Source organism: Natrix helvetica (genome assembly GCF_964273705.1).
Source record: "Natrix helvetica genome assembly, chromosome: 3".
In the NCBI taxonomy this organism is placed as follows: Eukaryota; Metazoa; Chordata; class Lepidosauria; order Squamata; family Natricidae; genus Natrix; species Natrix helvetica.
In genome coordinates this window covers 91,681,784-91,704,197 of record NC_138549.1, presented here as the reverse complement: position 1 = coordinate 91,704,197, position 22,414 = coordinate 91,681,784, and the positions used below count along the sequence as shown (strand labels likewise).

The 22,414-nt window shown below is 39.9% G+C and overlaps 1 protein-coding gene across 1 annotated transcript in view; it reads right to left on the bottom strand.

Annotated features, from left to right (window-relative positions):
- The window catches only part of COL24A1 (collagen type XXIV alpha 1 chain), a 158,989-nt gene extending 136,911 nt beyond the window's left edge, over window positions 1-22,078 (bottom strand). Inside the window, exons 1-2 of the mRNA XM_081948002.1 lie at window positions 21,403-22,078; window positions 5,418-5,479 (exon numbers count right to left, since the gene is read on the bottom strand). Of these exons, the coding sequence (XP_081804128.1) occupies window positions 5,418-5,479; window positions 21,403-21,458 (118 nt within the window). The 5' untranslated portion in view covers window positions 21,459-22,078. The remainder of the gene's footprint in view (window positions 1-5,417; window positions 5,480-21,402) is intronic.
- Between the last annotated feature and the right edge of the window lie 336 nt (window positions 22,079-22,414).

Here is a 22,414-nt window from a genome sequence, read left to right as displayed (position 1 = left end):
GAGTGCTCGCTTCTTTTGTTCTATGGTTGTTTCTCTGTCCTCAGATGCCTGGCATGCTTGGTGGATCAGTGTGTGCCATGTTGAACGATCTTGTGCCAGGGTTTCGCAGGAGGTGGTGTCAATTTCCAGGGACTTGAAGGAGGCTTTCAACATGTCTTTCTATCGCTTCCTTTGTCCCCCCTGCGATCGCTTTCCTTGAGACAGCTCACCATAGAGGAGCTGTTTGGGGATGCGATGGTCTGGCATCTTTGCAACATGGCCCTGCCCAGCGTGTCTGGGCTTTCATCAGCAGGGTGTGAACTGATGGCAGGCCTGCTCTGGAGAAGACTTCTTTGTCTAGCACCTTGTCCTGCCACTGGATCCTCAGAATTCTAGGGAGGCAGGTCATGTGGAAGTGGTTCAATTGCCTAGCATGCCTCCTGTATACAGTCCAAGTCTCACTGGCATACATGGAACTGCATGGTTTGTTCGGATACATTAAAATGTACATAGGATAGGGAGGCTGTGAAGAAGTCCCAGAAATTATGCAAAGTTACTTATTAAAACCACATTAAGTCCTAGCATCCAATAATATGAGTTATGGTAGATAATAATAATTCATAGGATCCATCAACAATTTAGCCTCAAAAGTAATGTGCAAAATTACTTCTTGGGCTCAGGCCAGGAACCTCAGAATATACCATTTTAGCATATGAGACTAAAATTATGAAAAATCAATTATTCATCATCATTAATACAAGTTGAAGCAAAAGCCAAAACTGAATAAACAGAAGGATTTCCACAGACTTTTCCAAAAAATTCAGCCTAATTTCTGAAGTTGACTTCCTTCCATTTACCAAAAATATTACTAGCAAATGTTAAGCACTGAGTACTACTGGCACATTTTTGTCTCCTTTTCTAGTGTGTGTATAAACAGACATACTCATATATATTCACACTTTTGGAATTGTCATTGAATATATAATTATGTACTACCCCTTCTGAAAATTAGTTACATGCTTTTCTATTAAGAGGCTGTTAAATAATACTTAGGGGTGTATTTCACAATTGACAAAGAGCCATCTACTGTATTCAGAGGCAACGGAAGACATATCATTTGAATGGGAAGATCGCATTATATATTTTCCAATTCCTTGGGATATTTAGGCATAAGATAAATTTATTTAAGCCTTAATTTGTGAAAATTGCACAGAACTGGTCATGCTGTAATTCAAAGTGTCATTTTTCCCTTATGGCGTGGAAAAAAAGATTAGAAATAAAGTCTGGAATCTAACAAACACAATAATGCTTTAGCTTCCTATTTTTCAGCGGGGCCTATATTTCTCATAGAAAGCCAATTTGATGTTAAGCCATTAGCAGCCAGGAGACTGTAGATTCTAGCCCTGTCTTAGGCACAAAGCCCACTGGGATGACCTTGTGTTGTCACTTTCCCTTTGCCCTAGGAAGGAGACAACGGCAAAATGCTTCAGAAAAATCTTGCCAAATTGCAGGGACGTGTCCAGACAATGTTTGAAAATTGGACATGACTGAATGCAAAAAAGAAAGGAATCTCTCACAGGATTTTCAGAGTTTGAGGAAAAATCACTAGACAGGGAATCTCTGAGTGGAAAAATAAGCACTTTTTACTTTATTTTACTCAGTGCTCTGAAAAAAATGGAATGTGGGTTAGACAAGGAGGTTATCTTGTTGTTGTTTTTATTAGTATGATTGGTGGTTAGTTGCGAAGTCATGTCCGACAATCGCAATCTCGTGGACAACGTTCCTCCAGGCCTTCCTGTCCTCTACCATCCTCTGGAGTTCATTTAAGCTCACGTCTACTGCTTCAGTGACTCCATCCAGCCACCTCATTCTCTCTCGTCCCATTCTTCTTTTGCCCTCAATCTTTCCCAGCATTAGGCTCTTCTCCAGTGAGTCCTTCCTTCTTATTAGGTGGCCAAAGTATTGGAGTTTCATCTTCAGGATCTGGCCTTCTAAAGAGCAGTCAGGGTTGATCTCCTCTAGGACTGACTGGTTTGATCACCTTGTAATCCAAGGGACTTGCAGGAGTCTTCTCCAGTACCATAGTTCAAAAGCCTCAATTCTTTGGCGCTCAGCCTTTCATATGGTCCAACTTTCACAGCCATACATTGCAACTGGGAAAACTATAGCCTTGACTATACAATTAGTATGGTAGTAATAAATAAATTAACCTGTCACACCAGAATTCTGTGGAAGTTTGGTATCGTAACAATTGTATACTTCTTTTTAATCAGCTTTCACAACCTAAATTTACAGCTAGAAAGTTATAACCACACATTCATGCCTTCTCAAAATTTCCTCTCTAAATATAATACTGTTTTTGTTTTTGTTTTGTTTGTTTGTTTTTGTGCCATTGAGTCAAGGTTGACTCCTGGCAACTGCCTCGACTAAGTATCAGTGGTTTCAATGGCAAGATTTCAAAACTGGTTTATTTATCACCCACTTCCTAAGGCTGAGAGAAAGTGACTGGCCCAAGGTAACACAGTTGGCTTTGTGCCTAAGGCAGGACCAGAATTCACGGTCTCCCAGTTTCTAGTCTGGTGACTAAACCACTACATCAAACCAGCTCTCTGTAATAATTCTCTTAGAAGATGCTTAAAAAATAGATGCTTTTAGAACATATAATCCAGTCCAGCTTCTTTGACTTTTTTTTAAAAAGTAATCCATTAAGAACCTATTCTTTTTCTTTTCTCTGCACAGATGTTGGCATCTGACTTCATTTACTCTGTACATTAAAAAGAAGAAGAAAAAAACTCAAAGAAGATTTGCAACAAATATTTATGGTTTGTCGTCTTGAAAATGACTTGTTTCCACTTCAGAAGACTAATGATTTCTTCCCTGTTTGCTTGCAGACTTCATTAATCATTTTCTTACAGTGTGGGGGATAAGGGTAACTGTGCTGTGTTTTATCCCTCTGACACACCATTGCAAGGAAGCATAGTTAGAAAAGCCAACAAACTTTTTTTCCCCTGTAGATACCACATGTCTTCAATTTAGTCTATATTTTAAGTGAGTTTCTGTTCTAAGAAACTGAAGAGAAGCTGATATTGACAGACAAGTCAGACAATACATGTCTTTAGATTATCTCATTTCAATGCTTGGAGTAAGCAATAACTGTTTGAATTTGTCATATATACATCTAATGCTCAAAAAGTAAATATATAACAGAAAGGCTCCAATAAACTATTAAACTAGACCTATATTTGGGCTTTGCATTTAGACTTCTTAAATAAGAGTTCCACTACAAGCATAAAGTAAGTAACACTGCTCCAACTTTTTTTCTTAACTAAACAAATTTATTGTTTATACCCAAATCCATAAACAGCTCTTTGGAGGCCAGATAAATCTTCTGAGTATATTCATGATCTGAAACTATGAAGAAAATCCTTAGAAGAGGATCCAGTTAACTCCAAAGTCAATAGGCCTGAAAATGAAGGTCATTTAGTACATTTTGCACCTTTCAAATTATGCTCATCCAAAACCAAATACATGATACTTTAGTGCAGTATGTGAATTTATTAATCGCTCAACCTAACGCACTTTGTAGGGTTGTTGGAAAGCAAGTGTCGGGTGCAAAAGATCAAATCCACACATGAAAGTCCAATTAAATACATTTACTGCTAAACAGCCTGTGGCAGGAATTTTCTCAACTAGTGATTAGCACTTGCTTGGAGTTAGATAAGGGTTCATGGAATTCATGGAAGGGGGGTTGGACTTAGTCTGCTTGTGGCTATATAGAGATTCTAGGCCAGTGATGGCTAACCTTTTTGTCGTTGCGGGCTGAAAGCGTGCATGCGCCCACACCCATAATGCAATGTGCACAAGAACCCCCCCAGGTGCCCCGTTTTGGGCTTGGAAGGCCTCCTCCCTCAACCTGGAAGCCAAAACAGGGCACTGGGGCAGTGCACAAGCCTCAAAAATGCAATGCGAGTGCCCCCCCATGCATGTGCCCCACCCCTTGTGCATGCATGCCCTCAGCATGTGCCCCGCTCTCGTGTATGCACGGTAGAGACCTGAAGACCAGCTGGCCAGTGGGAGGCATATATGCACATGCCCATGGGTGGTGGAGCTGGGCTGGGGCGACATTGGTGTGCCCGCAGAGAAGGCACTGCGTGCCACCTGTGGCACACGTGCCATAGGTTCACCATCACAGTTCTAGGCTCTTTAACTCCACCCCCAGGGGTTGCCATTCCTTCTTCTACAGTAAGATAGAAGAAAATGACACATAAACATTTCCTTCTTGGAGAAAGAGCAAGATTGATAAAAGTTTATTACATGAATGGATACATACAAATGTTTTAAATAAATAAGTATAACAAACCTATGAAACTTACGTTTGTTCATTTGATGACAACAAAATTTATCTTCTGCATAATAGTAAAAAATGATGCAAAAAGAATTTCTACTTATAAGTAAATTGACATCCAAAGTGTTTCAGAATGTCATAAATTTCTTTTCAAGTCTTAAATTTTTTATAGCTAACTCTGAGAAGTATTTGTTCTGTTTCTTAATTTCTGAAGAAGAAGGAAATGGCTTGGAAAAGTAAAGTCCTTTCAGCTCCTAAACTAAATGTTTCTAGCCATAAGTGGGATGAAAATATATTAAGATATCATATCTTGTTCCCCATGAAGAGGAAGCTGAGATCATGAACTTCACAAAATCAGACATTGTAGCTCTACGTCTCCCCCAAAAGTCACTGTTGTATATTACCCATAGTCACTGTTAAGAGGAGGGCAATCATATAAATTATTTAAATTAATAAAATAAATAAAGATTCCATTTTGAAAATTTTCCAACACTGGCGAGAGCAATGAAATGGAAGAGTCCAAACACATAGATCATAAAATGGATATAATGGAGCCTATAATTGCTACGTTCCCAAATTAACTTCCCACAGTAAGCGTCTATCCATTTTTCAGTAGTCTAAATACAAACAGTATCGTAACATAAACATGTTTTTCAACTGTCTTCAGCATATTAAAACATACTAAAAGGAAGTAAAAATTAAAAATAGAACTGCTTTTGATGAGCCTTAAAAATAAAATTCTGAATAAGTGTTTAATAAGCATGCTAGGTTATCTTGGAAAGTCTCCAAAAGTACAGCTTCAATTTTTACTATGTTCCACCAAACACCCACATTTGGAAAATCGAAGTAAGTAATTCAGGACTTCTTTTTTACAGTTTTTCCCCAAATATGTAATTCCATAGGAAGCAACTGTGAGTAATCTCAAAAAAGTCAACATGTCTAAACTGGTTTCTTTCAACTTCTGCATCCATTTCAACTCTGTCTGATATTTGGATAAATGGTCAGTCAAAAACATTTCAAGGTAATACTAACAAAATCAAAACTATACCCTTCTCTTAATAATTCAAAATGTTTTGCAAGAAATGTTTCTTACCTTCTTGCTGTCTTTGCACACAACCCACAGCTATACATAGTGTAAGAAGGATAAGGGTCTTCCTATAAAAGACAGAAATTTCATTAGACTTTACACACGCAGACACACAGACACAGACACACACACACCAATACAATACAATGCAATGCAATATGTGTCATGGTTCCAAATAACAAGCTCAATGGAATCAAAACTCCAAGGCAGGCACGTATCATATTGGCACATCTGGGGAAACCAGATTCTGAGCCCCCCTCGGGTTTCCCCCTAACTAAAAGTAAAGTTTTCCCTCCCCTGTCCATGCAGTCCATCACATGGTCCAATCAGGTCACAGTCTAAGGGTCACTCAATCTTAGACCCCATCTTTTTGCACTTTTGGTGGGAAAACTCTTGGTTCTCAGGATAAATAATTTTATTATGGATACAATCCCCCAGCTATCTCTTCCCTCCCTCTTGTTCCCACAGCTCGACTTGCTTCACTGTGGCAGCCCTAAGGTGCCCAGGGGGAAAATGGTTCCAGGGCTGACAATAGGCATGGTGGCCTAGTGGTGAAGAGACTTGCCTCCTACTTGGAAGTTTGAGAGTTCAATCAGGCAGCAGTAGATGTTGTTCTATCAGGGCACAAAGAGAAAATATCTGCTACAAATACTAAGTAAGAATCAAGAAGGCCTTCAACTCTACCCTGAATTAAGGGTTTATAGGGCCGTAAAAAATTTTTTGTATAGTATAGTACAGTTCAGTACTAGTATAACATAAAGTGCTCCATGGCTTAGGCCCAGGGTACCTGCAAGACCACCTGCTGCCACCAGTAGCCTCCCACCATCCAGTGCAATCCCACAGAGTTGGCCTCTTCAGGGTGCCGTCGACCAGAAAGTGTCGGCTAGTGACCCCCAGGGGAAGAGCCTTCTCTGTGGGAGCGCCTTCCCTCTGGAATGAGTTGCTCCAGGAGCTTCGCATAAACCCCAACCTCCGGTCCTTCCGACGCGCCCTAAAAAGTTGGCTTTTCCAGCAAGCCAGCCTGGCCTGAACAGAATAAAATAAATGATTAATTTAATTGTTAATTTTAATCTAATTTTTAAATTTTTATTGTTAATATTAATTGGATTTGTTTTTGGATACTTTATTTAATTTCCTTTTTAACTCTTGTAATATGTGGTTTTTTTTAATGTTGTACGCCGCCCTGAGTCCTTTGGGAGAAAGGCGGCATATAAATCCAATAAACAAACAAACAAACAATAGCACAGCACAGCATAGCATTGAATATAATATATAGTACAGTACAATACTGTATTGCAGGACTATCAAACTCAAGGACTCGGGGGTGGATCTGGCCCACAGGGTGCTTAGATCTGGCCCACTGGGCTGCCCTGGAAAAGCGAAGGACCAGCCCACAGTACCTCTGCCAGCAAAAATGGAACTCAGGTGGGCTGTGTTCGGCCCTCTCAAGCTCTGTTTTTGCTGGCAGAGTGCTTATCCCACCACAGATGCCTCCAACATGAGTGATGTTGAGCTGGCCATGCCCATCCTGGCCACGTCCACCCCAGCCCCAAGGTCAAACACAACCCTGATGTGGCCCTCAATAAAATTGAGTTTGACACCACTGCTGTATTTTATTGCTAAGGATGAATGGCCATGTTTAAAATATGTCACCACATCAGATAACCCTTTGAATCTATTAGATACTATACATTATAGTCAACATCTTGATTCATTAGATGTTCATCTGTCATTTGATGGGTGACAGTCCAGATTTTCGCAACAGTTCAAAAGTATTTTTATATTTTCTTTGTCTCAATGAATTTCATTTTTCCTCCAGAACTTGTTGGCTGGCCCCTCTAGGAAGAATGCTTGCTACACAAGCCTATTACAACATAGTACTTCTTATGAGTAGACTGACATCTCCCAGATGTTTCCATGCATTTATCCCTTAAAATCTAAAGCTCTAAGATCCTAGTTTTTTGCAGTTAAATGTGCCTAGAAGCAGGTGCATGGTTACAATTCATGGCTAGGGGGTAAATTTGACAATGACATGGTACCACTGAAGAAATTACATATCATTGACATCTTCACTATCAAAATACCTATAACTACTTAATTTTTATTTCCATGTTTATCTGAACATCGCCCACAAGAAATGACACAGTAGCAAAGCACTCTGACTTGAAAAAAAAAGTTTAAACAAGAGATAATGGTAGACTATAGTTAATCTCAGAATTGACCTCATCACTATAGCTTGAAAGCAGATGTGAAGTGGATTTGCAAACATTGGTTATAAATGAATCTGGTTAGCATTAACTACTGTCATGCTAAAGCAGATATAATATTCAGCTATGATTAAAGCAAGTCTGGAATGCATAGTAGTTTTTACATTTATCAGTGGATGGGTATTAGGAACACAATCCTTTGCATGCATACTCAAAATAAATAAATCCTTTTCTGCCAATGGACATTTTTGCAGTCTATCATACTCTTAATTTCTTCATATCCAGGAATAAAACAACAACAACAACAAAAAAAGACCTATGTAAATTGCAGAGGAAAATCTAGAGTGTACTTGTTAATACATCAAAATGATGCTGGCCTCAAATAGTCGAAGAGCAGCAGCAAGAAATGCATAGATTATATTCTTTTTTTCTTCCTTTTTAAAAAAAACTGTATTCATAGAATCCAACAGGACAGAAAATATCCACACTAATCCTAAACTAATCCAACACATGCCCAAATGCTTCATCTGAAGGCTTGCTGCGAACAAGAACATAGGAATAGTGATCCTTAATGCCAATTTTCTTTAGGCATATTGTGGATCTAGCAGGCATTTGTAGTGTCTCACTAAGAGAATAGGGTTGCTTAGTTTTCTGTTTATATACTGTAGGTATATAAATATTATCATTGTGTATTGTGGTAATGACCACTAGCTTTTGTAAACATCTGACACTTTCACAAATGAACCATGAGTAGATTTATTGTTAAGCACACAGAGATCTCCTATATCTTTTGCACCGAGAAGAAAATCTTATGCTGCCTACATATAAACAAACTTAAACATATCCAACTAATATTAACATCAGAGAAGATGGAAAAATTCAAATACAAGTAAAAATCATATTTTTCATCTAAGCAAGGGAGATTTTAGAGAATATGAAAAAAATGAAAGGGAGTATTTAAATGCCAGCAAGAATATATATTATTTTTCGTTCCACAGTCAGCCAGATGTTCAGACTGGATTTGGTTACTTGCGGGATCGCATCCTCCCACATACATCCCTGCGGCCAATATGCTCACACAGGGAGGGACTTCTCCTGGTGCCGTCCACTAGGCAATGCCAGCGGGCGACACCGAGGAGTAGGGCCTTCTCTGTGATGGGCCCAACCCTCTGGAATGACCTCCCCCCCCCGACATTAGAACCACTTCTGACCTCCGCTCCTTCCGGCAAAAACTGAAGACCCACCTGTTCCGATTAGCAGGCCTGGCATAATTCAACTGTCCCTCCTGGCAAATGTATTATATCTGGTTATTTTAGGGGCTTTTTAATTTACTGTATTTGTTTTTAGGGGTTTGAATTTATTTTATATCTGCTTTGTACAGTTCTTTTAACTACATTTTAACCTCCTCCATGTCAATTGTCAACTGTACATATTTAATTTAATTTTATTGTATCCTGTTATATTTTGTATGAACTGTACACCGCCCCGAGTCCCTTGCGGGAGAGGGGGCGGTCTAGAAGCATTAAATATTATTATTATTATTATTATTATTATTATTATTATTATTATTATTATTATTATTATTATTATTATTGGCATTTTATCCACTAATGGATTCCCGCCATGGGACAGGCAAATGTGGATGTTTGATGGTATTAGAGGTATTGTCGCAGAAGGCAATATGTTCCAAATAAAGCTGTCTTTTGCAATTGACTGTTGATGAATATATGTCAATGCCGATGGTGTTCAAGTGTTGCTCCAGATGTTTGGGATTGAACTCAAGGCACTTATTACTATTGGTACAACCTTTGCTTTCTTTTGCCATGGTTGTTCTATTTCTATTTGCAGGTCTTTGTATTTTGCTATCTTTCCCAGTTTTTCTATTCTGCTGTCTCCAGGTGTTGCCTCTTTCACTAGCCAGACTTTCTTTGTCCCTCTTGTCCACAATTGTTAAATCCAGGGTGTTATGTGACAGATGCCTGTCTGTTTGAATTTTAAAGTCCCAGAGAAATTAAGCTTTTTAATTCTCTATGATTTTCTCTATTTTATTGTCCCCACCAGTTCTCCCTTGCACGCAAATGATATTTCTTGCAGATCTTCCATTGTTGCTACTTTATCATCCCATTGTTTATAGTCAGTCTGTGCAATCTTCTTGCAGCAGCTATCCAGGTGATTCACTGTTTCTTAAGCTTCACAGAAGCAGCACTTGCTGTCTGGTACTATATATGATTATTATTATTTGATGATTTTTTTAAAAAAATTAAAATATCTTTTAATAACGTCATAAATGGAAAAATGGACAGACAGTTGGGAGTCACTAAATAAAATATCATGTGGATGGAAGCTCAGATAATCTCAGTTGACTGGCAGGCTGAGATGGCAAAAGACAATATTTTAGATAATATCATCTCAAGTTGGATAAGAATTTTAAAACAAACACTTTAGTTATCATAGTACAAAATACAAACCCATAATATTTAATTAGCCAATTTTTCCAGGTTTATATATAATCTGAGCTAAAAGGGCTATGTTCATTTTACACATTTCTTTAAAATGATTGCTTAGATTATAGTTCAGCGTACCATACAAAGTTTGAATTTATCACTGTTTTCTTATTTAGTTTCCTATAATCCATACAGAAGTATATTTTTCCCTCCATCTTGGGGTTCAGGCTAGATTAAAATGCTCTGGCTATGCTACGAAGAGGTCAGCATAAGTCTGACATAACATCCAAGCACTGTCCTTTTGTTTTAGTATCAGGGAGGATTTTCTCCTCTGGCAAATTCCCAAATAGATATAATTGGGAATTCCCTTATTGTCCATGGTGATATTAAACAACACTGACTTCCTGGAGTGAAAGGCCTGAATATTTTCACATGCTATAATCTAGGTTTCAGCCTTGTTCTTGAAAACTTCATGTCATCGATCAACTGCCCCACATTTTCTTTAATAGATAAGGACCCTTCCTGCTGTTTGAGTCCAGTTGATGGACACTAGTCTGAGGACGAATATCTGATCTCCTGGCTCAAAGGTGTGTTCTCTGGCATGCAAATTATATCAGACTTTCTGTTCAGAATCAAAGTACTTAATTGTATTGAGTACTCTATCTTTCTTAGGGTGTTCTGTAGATGCCCTACAAAGATGTTTAGTTCCTTGTTCTCCCATCCAATGGTAACAGATAAGTTGCAACAGACATCTCTACCATACACAAAAGTTCAAAAGATGGAAACCCAAACTAGATGATAATACCAAGTTGCAATTGTTGGAGTATTCTTATATACATGTTTTAATCATAACACAATTCCACGGAATGTGTCCACTAAATCAATGGCTTGCTGATAGCAGATGACTAAAATAAGATGCTCACAATTTCTGACTTACCAGAAAGTAGTTGCTACATCTATCAGGATCTTCATGGCCAACCAATCCCAGGAAAAAGATTGATTAGAGCCTGATATATACCTTTATCTTCAACATAGCTTAGAGCATCAGGCCATCAAGTGGCATATTACACAAGAATCAACATCTACTATTTACCACAAGTTGTCTTGAGTTGAGTATGTCCCAGAATGTCTACTGCCATTCTCTGCATTGGGATTTCCATGATAGGCAAGGATCTATCCTTGTAGTCCCTCAGTCACTGGCAATTATTACAAGATAGCAATAGTAATAACACTTAGACTTATACACCGCTTCACAGTATTTTACAGTCCTCTCTAAGAAGTTTAGAGTCAGCATATTGCCCCCAGCAATCTGGGTCCTCATTTTACCAACCTTGGAAGGATGGAAGGCTGAGTCAACTTTGAAATGGTGAGATTTGAACTACCAAACTGCTAGTAGCCAGCAGTCAGAAGAAGTAGCCTGCAGTACTGCATTCTAACCACTGTGCCACTTATATATTTGGTCATATTCCTGCCACATCCAATCCAGAAAATGTTGCCTTACCCTTTTTGTGTCCATTTGGGAGTCATATGACAAGTTAAAGATGCATCGGTGAAACTTGCTGAGCACAATTAGTTTTCTATGGGGCTTGCAAATAAATATATATGGCACATCAGTTTTGAGCTTGCTGGGGTGGGTTGCCTTCTACCTTTTTATAGATACTGGACAAGCTCAGTTATTTCTCTTGCTCTCTTATGTTTTGCTCCTGACAACTGTCCCCTACAAGAACTATTTTTCCCAGAGGATATATTTCTGTGGTGTTCTATTGTAAAAGGACCACATGAAAGGCACATAGATTCTTCCTTTGCTTCTTAAGGTACCTGCCCTTCCACCTAATGGATTTGCTTGGAATTGATGTTTAGATCTTATTCCTTTGTTCCGTGTCCCTAAAAGAACTATGTGTGCTCTCTTCGCTGCCATATACTGTTCTTCCCCTATCGTGTAACCATGTTAATTGTTTTTCAAGTTATTCAAGAAGTGGGACAAGGACTGTCGGTCTCTTTGTACTTTGGAAACTTGTATATTTTCGTAGGAATGTCTAAAAAAATTTGGACTGGTTGCAAGTGAAGCCCTTCCACTCAAGAAGTGGGACGTCGTCCTCTTTGTACTTTGGAAAAGAAACGTGTATATTTTCATAGGAACTTCAAAAAAAAAAAAAACCAGACTGGTTGCAAGTGAAGCCATTCCACTCTTTAAGTTCCCTCTTTCTAATTGTTAGGCCTGTTCCTTCTTTCTTCCCTCGGTCTCTTTAATTCCACTTACATTCATTTAAGGTAGTAGAATGCCATACTTTTCTTCGTCTTTTTTTACTTCCAGTTTTTCATTCTATCAAGGCTTAGATTCTTAATATGTTAAATTCAGTATAATTAAACTGTGTGCCAGCTTCCACAGTCTCAGGTACAATCTGTACTCTCAGAATCTGACACTATGAAATGCCTTCATCTGTTTGGACAAAAAAGCATGTTTTCATGCTTTTCAACAGAATACAGGAAAAACTGTGCTCCTTAAATAAATCTAGCTGTCCTACTGAAGAAGTGAATATAATTTGGGGGCATGGAAGTCTCTGTTTAAAAAAAAATAAGGAGAAAAGGGCGAGGGAGAGAATTGCCCACTTATCTGTCCCAAATTAAATGCCTTTCTCAAAGGAGAAAAAAATTCTGGGCTCTCCTTTAGGATACATGTTGCTCTGTAGGAAAACTAACATCCCAAAAGCTAGATGCTGTTAAATCTCAAAACTCCTATCCAAGAAAACATATAGATTTTCACCCCTTGTCCCTTTGTCCCACTTTAGCAATTTGGTTTTTCCACCTGCCATGTCCTATTTTCTCTGAGAGTCTCAGCCAGCATCCTTCCTCTAACCCTGTTATATTAGAGAAATAAGGCACTCACCTCCTATTCTGCCTTTTTGGTGATTAAAAGGTAAAAACTTCGAAGAAGTAATTTCTATAGGGCAGCGATGGCGAACCTTTTTTGGCTCGCGTGCCATAAGTGGGGGGAGCACAGGGGGATCGTGTGCAGGTGTGCCGCACCCATAATGCAATGTGCGACCCCCAGTGCGCATGCGCGCACTATAGGCACGACCCCCCCATTTTACATGCTTTTTTCACCCTCCCCAGGCTCCGGTTTGCTCGGAGGGTCGTTTTAAGCGTTCCGAAGGCTTTGGGGAAGCCTCCGGACTGTCCCTGAAGCCTCCGGAGGGCCTCCGGGGACGTGGGGGAGGCTCTTTTCGCCCTCCCCAGGCTCCTATAATGCCTCTGGAGCCTGGGGAGGGCAAAAAATGGCTTTTAAAAACGGTGAACTCAGCTGGCCAGCGCGCGCATGCACGCTGGCCAGCTGACAGGGCAGCGCCTCGTGTGCCCTGACAAATGGCGCCGCGTGCCACCTGTGGCACGCGTGCCACAGGTTCGCCATCACTGCTATAGGGGCACTTCCTATAGTGCTGAGGACGAAACAAGTTTCAGCCCTTCCATGGAAGATAAATCAATCACAGAAGAGATAAAAAAAATCACAGAAGAGATAAAAAAAACATTTTAAAGTGAAAGATAAATTATTATTATTATTATAATGCAAACATAGCCCCTCCCTGTGGAAGAAGAAACATGTAGAGTTGCTTCAATAAAGCAGTACCTTCTAAGTGGATTAAAAAGAAACAAATCTTATGTAAAGTGCAATGCTCCAAGCAAACCACAAGATGGCTACAGAGCAATTTAATGTAAAGAGCCTAGAGTTGGACTACAACTATTCCACATCACAGGATAGTCTTAATAAGAAATTATTTAATCTGATTTATTTATTTAATATGATATGTATAAACACTAAAGCACACAAACTGGAGAGACTCTTACAGGATAGCAAGATGAAGATTAACATTAATACAACATTACTATCTTTTCAGAAATAACTATTGCCTGAGTTATTCCCATTGTCTGTATTATTATTCCTGAATTTCCTGCTTCCTGGGGATTCCAGCAAGTTAATTTGGAGGCTTCCGAACACTGAAAAAAATCTCGGTCTTTTTCCTGGCCTGTGCCTATAGCTCTTCCTCCCCCCACCCCACCCCTCTAGTTCAGGAGAGGCTGCAGTATCGTTTTGTATCTATGTGAGGAAGAATCATTTCTCTTTATTTATTCCTCCTTCATTTCTCTGTGTCTGCTGCTGTCTGGCATGCAGTCTGGCCAGCTGTAAATAAGGCTGAGGTCTGTCACTCACAATAATCCCAGAAGCAAACCAAGAAACCATGTAGTTTTTGTTTGAGTTTGTTTCACATGAGGACACACATCGGAGTAATACATAAATGGCAACAGAAAATCATTTTGGCATCTACATGTCATATAGAGATGTAAACCACCTATTAATTCAACAAAGACATCGTTCCATGATTATTAAACACGTGCATATCTTTTTTTTTTAGATTATTTATCCTTCCTTTATTATTTTTATAAATAATTCAGGGTATCAAACATATCTAATACTCCTGTTTCCTCCATAACAACCAGAGGTGGGTTCCTACCGCTTCAGACCTGTTCGGCCGAATAGGTGGTAACTCGGCCGGACACGTGACTGTACCAGTTCTATCTGGGTGCCACCATCTTTATTTGCTGTTCTGCACATGTGCAGAACAATCTTCATTTAAAAAATGTAATTCCCCCTTTTTTTAATGGTGTGTGCATGCCTGTCCCAGAGACGTCCCAGAGATGGGCAGTTTTTCGCAAAAACTGAGTTGTTTTTGGCTTCCCCCAGCCTCCAGAAGCACTCTGCAGGCTTCAGCAGGGTTGGAGGAAGGGAAAAATGCCCCCATTTTTGCAAAAAACGGGGCGTTTTTGCTTTCCACCAGCCCTGCTGAAGCCTGCAGAGTGTTCCTGGGGGCCGGGGAAGATGAAAACTTTTTTTTCTTACTGGGTAGTTTGCAGGCATTCCCTTAGCTCTGGCGAGGCTGGAGCCCCCCCCCCCCCCCCTCAAAACTTTTTGCCACCGTTTTGGTGGGCATGGCTTGGTAAGGGGGTCATGTGACTGAGTGTGCGTGAGTGATGTCAAGTTGACTCAGTCACATTCTCCCATCTAGCCACACCCACTGAAAAAAAAATTTGAAACCCACCCCTGATAACTATCTTGTGAGGTGAATTGGGCTGAAAGGGAGTGACTGGTTTAAAGTCAGCTGGCTTTCATGACCAAGGTGAGACCAGAACTCACAATCTCCTCTTTCCCTTTTCTTCCACAAAGACAGTGACATGTTCAGCCAATGATTAGAGGTATGCTCAAAGTGCAGCACTGAATCATATGACAAGATATTAATAATGAAGTCTAACGTTGCTTATTATACGAATGATGTAGGATTTTGTGGGCTTTTTCCTCTTTGTATATATAAAACCGAAAAAGACAAATGCAAGAAACAAACACTGGAGCAAAAATGTTTATGGGAATGTAAGTTTACCCTTCCCAGTGCAGATCTTCATAGAGTTTTCAGACAATATTTCCCCCCATGTCAAGACATGTAATGTTTATCACAGGCTAATGCTTTGGAGTTACAAGTTATTTCAGCAAGGAAAGGTGCGCTAGGAATTGGTACTGTTTGCAGCAGCTAAAAAGCAACAGACACCTCAAAAGTTACATTTCATTCTGGCATTGATTTTGCAGTTCTGAAAAATGCTTATGACTTCTTTCCCCTCGTTCTTTTTTATACCCATTTCAAAATATTTTCTGGTAGATACCTATTCTAACTATAGTGGTTTACACCAAGGTTCTCTGTTCCAGCGGGAACAGAGGCTTAATCCTATTGGTTGAAGGGTCTGACAGCTCCCTATAAAAGGGCTGCTGTCAGACTCAACCTTCGCTGGATTGTTCTCACTTATACTTAATAAAGAGCTGTTGTTACCATTAAGCCTGTGTGTGCCTATCCATTACCCAATCTAACATTTTCCTTCATCTGGACTCAATTTACAAGTCCTCAAACTAGCCAGGAAACTATCAAGGACACTATCAAGAGAATGAGGAAACAGTATGAAAAGATAAATGGTAAGTAAATCCACCCACAGCTACTTGATAAGTAAGCAGAAGGTCATATCTACTGACTCTAGAATAGTTCTCTTAAGTTCCAAGCACAAAAATTGCGTTTTAAAATAATAGTATATTGTACAAAATATACAAACTTCATCTTGCAAGTCCTATGCGAGATATATGTTTTGTCTTAAAGAAAAATGAAAATCCTAAGTTTCTCAAGATAATGGCTGGAAAAGGTAGACAGGGAATTTCTTAAAAACCAAATGCTTCACATGGCTGGAAGATCTCTGGGAGATTTTCTGCAGAAGAAAATTAGCCTTACAGTTTACATTGGATTCATGGAAACACTATGTAAACATTTTTTGCCAGGATTGTGGGATAAGAGTAGACAAGTGTTTGAAGTAAATTCTCCAACCTTAATGCTTGTAACATCTGTTGGCTATGTTTACATACTCTCTCACATGACAAGTGAGTAGCAATCTATTCAAAGAATAATTGGAACAAACCTTGGGAAGAATTCCTATTTGAAACCGAAAAAAAGCTAGCATTTGTTTTCACACACTGTTTCACTCCCACTCTAATACATAATGTAAAACTTTATAGTTATCCATTCCAAATTCCAGTTTCTGAATTACAATTTCAAAGAGCTAGAACAGCTAGGGTATAGAAGATAAAAATTCTCTAAGTGACCTACAACACAAATCACTAGGTAGTGCTGTGATGCAAATATATTGTGAGGTCTCTCGTTTACATTGTTTTATGGGTAACAATGAAAATAAAAATGCCCCCAAGTGTTTCTTTCACTAACTCACTAATAGAAAAAGAAGTTAAGATGAAGCACATTACAAATGTGCTTTTTATTAGTGTATTAGTTCCACTGAAATTAGTGGAAGTAAGCAATTTTATATGCAAGTGCAGGGCCTGATACACATTAGTGTATCATCATAGTGAGAAGGCATGATTAGAGTATTTATAATCAGAGAAAATAGATGCTAAGCAAATGAAACTCATTTTCCATAAGCAAAATATCCAGTAGTTTTATTTATTTAGGCATAGATTTATTTATTTAGGCACAACCCAGATAGATCCCAGTGTAAATAAGACAGAGTAAAAATACAACATAAAATAGATAAGGCAGAAAGCAAGATGGTGAATCTAACCAACAGCATTCAAATACATACAAACCAGGGGTGGGTTCCTGCCAGTTCTAACCCACAAATGTACAGTGCAGTTTAGAACCAGTTCCAGCTCCCTCCCGCCGCCCGTCCGCACATCATCAAGATAAAGAGCGAGAGGAGGAATTCTGGGAGTTGAAGTCCACAAGTCTTAAAGCTGTCAAGTTTGAACACCCCTGGGTTTTTTTTTTCTAAAGGGTTAGGGGTGCAAGGGTCTTGTAACTTGACAGCTTTAAGACTTGCGTGCTTCAAATGCCAGAGTTTCTGAGCCAACATTTTGGTTGCTAAGCAAGAATGTTGTTAAATGAGTTTCACCACGTTTTACAAGTTGGCCATGCCCACATGGCTGGCAAGCCACTCCCACCCAGTCACATGGCCAGCAAGCCACTCCCACAAAGCAGGCCACACCTACAGAAGAGGTTCTAAAACAAATTGAAACCCACCACTGATACAAACATACAGTACCCAACAAAGGATCCCAAATACCTTAGCACTGTATATGCACTATACTTCCTTCAATTCCCTTATTGGTCAATAATGGAATACTTTCTGATCTTCAGACTTGCTTTTTAATGGTTAAAGGCTAATATGATGAATATTTTTCCAAAGCAGAATAAAAAGGGTATTACATGCTTTTAGCATATGTTTTGCATAGATTTTGAAATGAATGAATCATACAATTTTTCTCATCAAAGAGGCAGTGTCAGCCAGACTAACTTTCGGGAGTGTATGCATTCAGCCGTAACGCCTAATTTTTCATATAATATATGGTACTTAGGCATATGCATCGGTGCCTAATTGAAGTATCATTTTCTATATGATATCCAACTCATAGATGCATATCTTTTTGAGAAGGGAAAAAAGTATTCCTGGTTTAATTTTACCAGAGATAGACCTACTGTATCTTTTGATTAAATTTATCGTTACTTCCACTGAACAAAAACCAACATTTAGGACAAGAACAGTCTAACCATTAGGCTGAACAAGACAGTTGCTTCAAGTGATAGACATCAGAACATATTGGAAAGGTAGAAAACTCTGGGTATGTCACAACTTACAATATATGCCCCTCAGGCAACCATATGATAAAGAATATTGCACTGTTATAAGAGGTCCTGTATGAATTAATTGCTAGTCTCCCAGTGGAGGGTTTTCATTTTTTTCACTATCGGTTCGCATGCAGAGAAGCGTCCAGACGGGCGTGCAGAGCATCCTGCCACCGCTACTACCAGTTTGCCCAATCCGGGCCGAACTGGGAGCAACCCACCTCTGTAATCTCCACAGTCTCTATGCACGTAGTAGTAGTTATTTCATACCCTTGAGCTAGTTCTGGTATGGCAGATAGTGTCAAAGCCGGCTAGCAGTACTGAAAATGAAGGTTTACAGTAATCATGTTAGGAAAGTTCAGAAACAGCAATCACACATTGAATAAGTATGAAAACCTTCCCAACATATTTGTATTTCATATTTGTGTAACTTTCCCACACAAGAGTAGAACCTGATTAGTACAGGTTCTCCACAGACACCAAGTCCATTAACTTCCCAGGCCCCTTTTCCTGGACTTCTAAATGCATAGTTGAAGATACATCTTCTATGGATAACTTGTTCTACAATTGCCTCTCTTGTGATTTTTAAATATAAGGAAGTTCACCTGACCATATCTACTATACCAGTCCTACTGTGATTGTCATGCAGTTATCATCTATGGAGACCAATGAGAATCTGTTTCCCTACCTGGAATGGATGTGATGACATTTCCATATTGATAATGTCAAAAATGTCAAAATGCTTGAATTTAACAAATTCTTTTTTCTGATATGAGCATTCAATAAAACAACCTTAGAAAGGTTAAGACATAAAAAATAGGTACCAATGAGAGAATTTCTGTCTTTTCCCTGACCTACTGCTTCTTAATATACAGGGTGTCTTTTATCCTGGATCAAAAAATTGTTAGTCGTGTGAATACTCACCTGCAACTAAAATGTCACTGCACAAACAGGTTTAGTACCTCAATAAAACCTAGAACTTAAAAGCACATCTGTATATGACACACATCTGACATATACAGATTAATTCAAACCAGAGAGGTACAAAGGAAAGAAATCAGTCTTACAGCTTACAGCTCTTGACAGAAGAGTCACATTGCTGTTTCGCTTATCCATGGAAAGATTACCTAGCATGCTAAAATATTTACTTATAGAGAGCAAGCCTAAGAGACTGCTGTACTATATTAAAAAATTGTCTAACCAATAGAAGCAGTTCATTTTCTAAACAAAAACAAAGGGAAAGCCTAGGATAAATCAAACTGCTTCCCCCTCAAAATCATCTGGAGTTTTATGCTTGAAATCACGCCAACGTATCAACCAACTGCAAGTAATTATAAATGCTTCTTTGCTTCTGTTGGCTTCAGGGAAGAAAAAGGTAATTACTGAAGAACTAGAGAGAAAAACTATAGTTATAATTTGGCAATCTGACCACTGAAAACAGCATCTACCTACAAAGTGGGAGAGACAATGTGAATTTAGAGAAAAGTTCCAATTCATTTCCCTCTTGCCTTTCATATCTATAAACAATAATCTTCGGAAACTTTCTTTCTTACACAAACAGGGCTGCAAAATTGGGAAAATAAATGCTATGATACCATGTTCATGCCTAGGGGCTATTTAATATTTACAAATCACCTATGAAAATGTTTATTTTAGACAAGCTGAAGGGAAATTTTGTGCATACCAAAGTCTTGCAAGCAGCATTCCCTAGCATGCAGTTAAATCTACTTAAAAATCAAAAGGTTTCGTCTCTTTAAAAACATGCACAAAGAGAGTCTTCCTGTTGAAGGAAAAAACCCTTACAAAGAAGATCCATTTTCAATAGATCTTAAGGGTGTCCCTAAGAATCTGCAGCTTAAGAGATGCAGCTAAGATAGAGCCTCAGAAGACCTTTTATTAACTAGAAGGACAATACAAGAACCAAACAGTTTTTGTCTTAATGGAGACTGTTCTACTAGAAATTCAGAAGTAAGAAAACTCACAAAAATAATGTTGAATTTTACTGAGCTTGAATATTCGGTAAGAACAATTGCATGAACATATAAGTGTGCTGACAGTGAAGCCACCATGACTTGTTATATTAAGTAGCATTGAATAAAACACCAAAGTTCCTCTTCTCTCTTCCTCTTCCTCCTCCTCCTCCTACTTCTACTACTACTACTACTACTACTACTACTACTACTACTACTACTACTACTACTATCTGAACTAATACTGCCAATAGTAATAGTAATAATAACAACAACAACCACCTTCAAAGGTTCTTGAGAACTACAGACATGGTATGTAATCTAAGATACTGCTCTTTTTTAGGGTCTGGATTATAATTTATTAAAATGAATTATCAATCTATCCCATAGTTAATATCCAGATCAAAGCAACATTTTTCAACATCTTACATTGGAAAGCAACATTGAAAAAAATTAAAAGAAATGCAAAAACTTTTAAGTTTTTAAACAAATCCAGTAATCTCCAACTCTTCTCCCTCATCCTATCTCTGTAGATAAGCACACCTCCTAATTTGCAGCCTGGGACTCTTTCCATCTTATGCAGGATTGGGAAACCAGCCAGCCAACTTTTCCCTCTTCCTTTTCCGCCACATGATTGTTTTAAACATCAACGAACAGGATAGCCCAGCTTTCCCCAACCAGATGCCCTCCAGATGTGCTCCACTCGCTGGAGATGATGAGTTCTCTAAGCCATCCAGCACATGTAAAGGGCGCTGCGTTGGGAAAAGCTGGGTCAGCTTATTAGAAAATAGATACCAAAAAAGGTTGATGATGATGATGCCAAAAAAAGGTTGATGATGATGATAACCATGAAACAGGCACAGATGTGGAGGGGAATATTATTCCTACCACCAACCTTTAGACTCCAAAAGACCTGCCGTGAATACAGTGGTCCTTATTCCCAGGTAACTATGTCTCATGGATCCCCTGCCTTATTAATCCCCTTGATTTTGAACCCAAAGCGACTCATCTATAGACAAGTGGCTCGTATATACTCCAGACACTGACAAGACGGGCGCAGCACAGGGTCTTCAGGCAGCAAGTCGCCCCCTCGCCGACTGCTTCGGCCCCCTCGCCATCCTCTCCCTCCCTCCGGCGTCCTTTCTTCTACTCACGTTTGTGCCGTGGGAGAGATGCTTCCACTCCTTGTCCTTTGAGCTCCTAAATGCATTTGTCTGCATTTGTCCGAGCAGCGAAGTTCTAACCGAAATCAGAAGCCAACTCTCCCGGACCTCTTAGGGTTCAAGTACTGTCCATGAAAACGACCTCCGGAACCTGGGAGTCGCTTCTTTTTGGCTTTTGCCCAGCGCCCGCTTCCCTTTTAGCGTTTCTTCCACATAGTTTACACTCCACGAGAGGGGGAAGTTCACGCGTGGCTCAGAAAAGACGTCCCGTGTGTGTCTGTGTGTGCCTTTGTGGTTTGGAGAAGATTGCCTTTGTTTGTTTATTCGTTTACAAAAGTTGCTCGCGCTCGACTTGCTTGCAATTGGACTTGGGGAGATCGTCAGCCAGGAGACCTTGGCGCTTGGAAGGCAGCAGCAAAGGAAGAGCCGTCGGAACTGGGGAAGAGGCAGCACCTCCAGAAGACTAAAGGCTTAGCAAGGGGGCGAGGTGAGGCTGGGGGTGGTGGTGGTGAGGCGAAGAGATTTCAGATTGCTCTTTGCAGCGTCCTGAGTGGCAATAGCGCAGGCATTCGGCGCTGAAAGGCGAGAGCCTCTGGCTTTGGAGCAGAGCGAGCAGCCAACCCCAAAGCAAAGCAAATCCTCCCCACCGCGGCTCGGTGTTGAATTTCATCGCTCACTGACTTGCGATTACATCATCAAACCCATCTCGAAAGGAGCTCGCGCTGCCTCCAGTCCCGCGCGCCTCTCTTCCCCGCGGCCGCCGAGGCGGAAAAGACAAAGCGCGAGAGGGCACGCGGGTGGCGCGGGGCCGGCCGAGGCTTGGCGCGCTCGCCGCGGCCGCTAGGGGGAAAAAGTTGAGGCCGCCGCCGCGTTCGGTTTTGTCCCGCTCGAAGTCCGGCCGCTGTTCGGTGGCCGTGAGGGAAGCGCCATTGCAATCGTTGGAGGAGCTCTCATTGGACCGTGCTTCTCTCTACCTAAAAAAAAAACCCCAAACAAAACACGA